Source organism: Apis dorsata, unplaced genomic scaffold (genome assembly GCF_000469605.1).
Source record: "Apis dorsata unplaced genomic scaffold, Apis dorsata 1.3 scaffold_222, whole genome shotgun sequence".
Taxonomy (NCBI): Eukaryota; Metazoa; Arthropoda; class Insecta; order Hymenoptera; family Apidae; genus Apis; species Apis dorsata.
The window spans coordinates 153,067-157,992 of record NW_006263504.1 but is presented as its reverse complement, the minus strand read 5'-3'; the positions used below and the strand labels follow the sequence as shown (position 1 = coordinate 157,992).

The following is a 4,926-nucleotide window of genomic DNA, read 5'->3' as shown; positions in this document are numbered from 1 at the left end:
AGAGAGAGAGAGAGAGAGAGAGAGAGAGAGAGAGAGAAATTTATGTATATATATTTATATATATAAATTATATATATATATATATATAAATTAAAAATATGCTATTCAATTATAAAAATTCAGTTTTTATATATGTGATAAAATATACGTAAAATAAGTGTATGTATATATTCTTATTGGCATGAAGAATTGAACATCATTGTGTGTGTGCGTGTGTTTATTTCATCTCCCGCGCAAAAACGTTAAGAATCTAATGATATTTATTATTTATTTTTTTTAACTGTAGATAATATTTTAATATTTGAATGTTCATTATTAAAAAATTATGGGGACGATAGAAGTTACATTTCCGTTTGGTGGACAACCAGGAAAAATATTGAAATGGAGGGTTCGAATGGATACGATGGTTTCAGCGGGTAGAGTGTTACTTTTATATCAAAATGTTACTTCAGGAACGGAAGATAGCAAAGGACCTGAGAAAAAATATCGAGCTACACGATTTGGCCGTGTTACAAACATTTTAGCAAAAGAAGGAGATGTAGTTCAACCTGGGTACATTCTTAACCTTATATTTATGTGATATTTTGATATTTAATATATTGTAATGATATAATATTGAATATATTATTTCTTATGCAAATAATATCAATTAAAAAGATATCGTTTTAATAAAATTATTTTTATATTTTTATCTTTAAATATATAAGTAACTCATATTATAGGCAAGTGATAATGACATTAGAAGGATGTAAACATCCTACTGTAATGAAAGATCTATGTGCAGAATGTGGTGTGGACTTAAGAGTTGAAGGAATTGGTAAAGAAAATGAAAGTACAAAAATATCACAAGCTAGTGTACCAATGGTACATAGTGTACCAGAATTAAAAGTATGTCCAGAATTGGCTGAAAAGATTGGAAAGGAAGATGAACAACGGCTTTTGAATGACCGTAAATTAGCATTACTTGTGGATCTTGATCAAACAATTGTTCATACAACAAATGATAATGTTCCTCCTAATATGAAGGTAAATATTTTATTAATAATACGTTAATTAATAATTAATTAATAATTAAAAATTAATTAATAGTTTAATCTTAATTAAATTAATAATATAAGTATTATTTATATATTTTTTAAGGATGTTTATCATTATCAACTTTATGGACCAAATTCTCCATGGTATCATACTCGTTTAAGGCCTAATACTCGACACTTCCTTTCTGAAATGAGTCGTTTATATGAATTACATATATGTACATTTGGAGCAAGAAATTATGCACATACTGTAGCAGCATTATTGGATAAAGATGGAACTTTATTTTCTCATAGAATACTTTCAAGAGATGAATGTTTTGATCCTGCATCAAAAACAGCTAATCTTAAGTATGATTATAAAATGCTTATCTTATGAAAAGAGATTCTATCTTATTAAATAATTTGTTACAGAGCTTTATTTCCATGTGGGGATGATTTAGTATGTATTATAGATGATAGGGAAGATGTATGGCAAGGATGTGGGAATTTAGTTCAAGTTAAACCTTATCACTTCTTTCGTCATACTGGAGACATACATGCACCTCCAGGATTAGAAAAAAATGATATTTCAATTTTACCTGAATTACAAAATATAAATGAGATTTGCACTGATGAAAATATAGGTGAAACAGATAAAAATGGTGCATCTGAATTAACAAATGAAAGAAATATAGTTGATAATAATTTTAAAAAAGAGATTAAAGAAATTGTTGAAAGTAAAGAAAATGAACGTGAATTTATAGAAAAAAATGATGAAAATACCAAAGATGACATCAAAAATAATGTCAATCTAAATCCTAATAATGAAAACAAAGATAATAAAACATCAGAAACAAAAGAAAGTTTAATACTATCTGAATCAATACAAGATATTAAAAATGTGGATAAAAATCCTGATGAAAATAATATTTTAGATGAAGATGATGATGATTATTTATTATATTTAGAAGATATTCTTCGTAGAATTCATACTGAATTTTATGCTACTATAGAAAAAGAAGGTGGACGGAAATCATTAAGAGACATTATTCCACGAGTAAGAGCTCAAGTATTAAAAGGAGTACATTTAACTTTTAGTGGATTAATACCTACTCATCAAAAACTTCATCAAAGTCGAGCTTATAAAGTTGCCAGAGCTTTTGGAGCAGAAGTAGCACAAGTAATATTAATTTTTTTTTTTTTTTTTTTACTTTTTTTCCTGATATCTTTATTTTAATGTATTATTATATTGTAGGATTTATCAGAAAAAACTACTCATCTAGTTGCTATAAGACCTGGGACAGCAAAGGCTAATACAGCAAAAAAAAATCCAAATATAAAAATTGTAAATCCAGATTGGCTTTGGACTTGTGCAGAACGTTGGGAACATGTTGATGAGCGTTTATTTCCACTTACTACGAAGGTATATAAGTATTAAATAAATGATAATAAAATATGATAATAAAATGTGATAATAAAAGTTATTAATTTTAATGAAAATAAGAAAAATGATAAATTATAAATTTAATTTTAATTATATATAATGAATAATTATATTTTTGCAGGCACGTGCGTCTAGAATTCCGCCTCCACATTGTAGTAGTCCAGAACGTATAGAAGAACCAGAAAAAAATGTAGAAGATAATTTTGCTGATAGTATTAATCCTTTAATGTCATTCACACCAGAAGAAATAGAAATTATGGATAAAGAAGTTGAAGAAGATATGGATGATCAAGAATTAGATGCACCAGTTTTTGATACAGAGGATTTAGATGATGAAGCATGTGATAAAAAAACTTTTCACAGAAGTTCTGATTCTGATGATTCTACAAATCATGATCGTATGTTTAATTTATATATTTTATTTTATATGACTAAAATATTAATATATAAGAATATTAAATTAAATTTTAAATTAATTAAAAAATTAATAACAAAAAAATACTGAAATTAAAAATTATTTTGTTTTATTTATATATTAATGACTATAAATATTTTTCAAACTGTAAGACATAAAAAAAATTTTGAACAAATCAAAAGTACAAAAAATTTTATTAAATTAAATGTTATTTTATTATATATAAGTAAAAATTTATATAAAAAAAGTTTTTTTATTATTTGAATTTTTTAATAGGAAGCAATATAAATGAACCAATAAGAAAAAAAAAGAAATTTTCTAATGAAAGTTCAGAAGATGATCATTCATCAAGTGACAAAGATGATACATTAGATGATGAAGATGATGATCCTGTAACACGTTTTAGAAGAGGAGAAAGTTTACCTGATGATTTAGATTTAGGTGATAATTCACAAGATTCAGTTGAAGATTTGGAAATAATGGATAATGAAGATGAACGAGAATGGAATGAAATGGGAGCAGCACTTGAAAGAGAATTTCTTTCTGAATAATTCATTAACAAATTGGCTATTTTGTTTTTATGAATTAATTTTCATATTATTTGTAAATTTTGAATTGATTGTTGTCAATTTTTAAAATGTTTGTAGAATTCTGATTCATGTAGTTTGCAATTTTATAAAAAATTTAAAACAATGTTTTTAACAAAAAAAATATAAAAGAATTATTTTGTATTTAATTATTAAATTTAAAATATATGCAATATAGAAATATAAATAAAGTTAATATTATTTCTATTAAATCATTTATAATCATTTTATTAATTGTAAAAAAATGTTGATTGTATATTAATATGTATAAATAATGAATACATAAAATGTTTAATTTTTATTTACAAATTTTGTCTGGAAAAATTAATAAATTAAACATTTTTTTTTTTAGAAATGATATTAATTTGAATAAAATAAATGTTATTTTCAGTATATTATTATCTATTAATATTTAAATATACATTTGTGAGATATTATGGATTTACAGCATATGGATCAAAATCTTTTGGATCATCGCTATATTTCATATATGACTTTTTACTTGTAAAATCTTTTTTGTTTTCCATGCTTCCTCTTTTTGGTAGTTCATTATATTTATACATGGATTTTAATTCTCCAAAGTGTTTAGCATCATCTTCTATATGATCCCTAGTTATGTTAAATATAAAATTATAATTTCAAATAAATCATTTTAAATGATTGTAAAAATAAAAAATACATATTATATCTATACTACATTATACATATAGTATTATATATAAAATAAAGAGTATGTAATATACCTATATTGTCCAGCAACAATCTTTTTACCAGTAATAGGATCTGTAATATCACCTAGAGGATAAATAACTTCAACAACCTACAGTGAATAATAATTAAAATTATAAATATAAAATATTGTGATATTTCAAATTTAATTTTTATAACATACATACTTTATGAGTGATGATTCGTGTTAATTTTTTTGGTAAATTTTGTATTAAAACTGTATCACCTGTTTTACAAAGTTTTTCAGGATCATGAGCATAAACAAATTCATATTTGTTAAAGTACTGAAATATAATAAATGAATACATAACCTCAACTAAGCATTTATGAGAATATTTTAGGTTTACGTACCATTAAAAGATGTTCATCTAATTCTAAACGACGTATTCGTATTTTAGCAGCATTTTGTTTAGAAGAAGGTACACATACCCCCAATAAATAGGTAAAAATTTGTTTCGGTACAGTATTCTTTGCCATCACTTGTATACTTGAATGTATGTAATATATTCATCTACTGTAATAATTTACTGTGTATGTAATATATATTCTACTAATTATAAAATAATTATTTTATGATTCATGAAAAGATAATCTAATTGATTTACATATTTATAAGAATGTATTTTTTTTTTAATCATTTTATTAATTCTTATGTTTCAATAAATTCGCATTTATATTTTTATCATTTTTTAAAATTATTATATATTAAATCTATAACAGAATGTTTTTTTCTTT

General features: G+C 23.7%; 2 protein-coding genes across 3 annotated transcripts; one reads left to right on the top strand and one right to left on the bottom strand.

Moving 5' to 3' along the window:
- The first annotated feature begins 27 nt into the window (after positions 1–27).
- Positions 28–3,596, top strand: LOC102679539 (RNA polymerase II subunit A C-terminal domain phosphatase). Of its 2 annotated transcripts, XM_006615376.2 has the most exons (8): positions 28–207; positions 287–552; positions 723–1,026; positions 1,141–1,385; positions 1,449–2,196; positions 2,272–2,439; positions 2,582–2,858; positions 3,152–3,596. In XM_006615376.2, the coding sequence occupies exons 2-8, from the start codon at positions 326–328 to the stop codon at positions 3,424–3,426; spliced, it is 2,244 nt and encodes a 747-aa protein (XP_006615439.1). In that variant the 5' UTR covers positions 28–207; positions 287–325; the 3' UTR covers positions 3,427–3,596. The 2 variants fall into 2 exon arrangements, with proteins under 2 accessions (XP_006615439.1, XP_031366197.1); XM_031510337.1 differs by having other exon boundaries at positions 192–552.
- A 247-nt stretch (positions 3,597–3,843) lies between these two features.
- On the bottom strand, positions 3,844–4,712 carry LOC102679413 (28S ribosomal protein S17, mitochondrial). The gene is made up of 4 exons (XM_006615375.2): positions 4,543–4,712; positions 4,359–4,475; positions 4,206–4,282; positions 3,844–4,071 (listed from the first exon to the last, which is right to left on the bottom strand). Exons 1-4 carry the CDS (start codon positions 4,666–4,668, stop codon positions 3,897–3,899), a joined length of 495 nt encoding a protein of 164 aa, XP_006615438.1. The 5' UTR covers positions 4,669–4,712; the 3' UTR covers positions 3,844–3,896.
- Between the last annotated feature and the right edge of the window lie 214 nt (positions 4,713–4,926).

Coding starts and splice junctions, on each gene's coding strand:
- LOC102679539 (XM_006615376.2), top strand. CDS start 326: ATGGGGACGATAGAAGTTACATTTCCGTTTGGTGGACAACCAGGAAAA. Junction 1,027..1,140: donor ATGTTCCTCCTAATATGAAG/GTAAATATTTTA, acceptor ATATTTTTTAAG/GATGTTTATCATTATCAACT. Junction 1,386..1,448: donor TCAAAAACAGCTAATCTTAA/GTATGATTATAA, acceptor AATTTGTTACAG/AGCTTTATTTCCATGTGGGG.
- LOC102679413 (XM_006615375.2), bottom strand. CDS start 4,668: ATGGCAAAGAATACTGTACCGAAACAAATTTTTACCTATTTATTGGGG. Junction 4,476..4,542: donor TAGATGAACATCTTTTAATG/GTACGTAAACCT, acceptor ATTATATTTCAG/TACTTTAACAAATATGAATT. Junction 4,283..4,358: donor CACGAATCATCACTCATAAA/GTATGTATGTTA, acceptor TATTCACTGTAG/GTTGTTGAAGTTATTTATCC.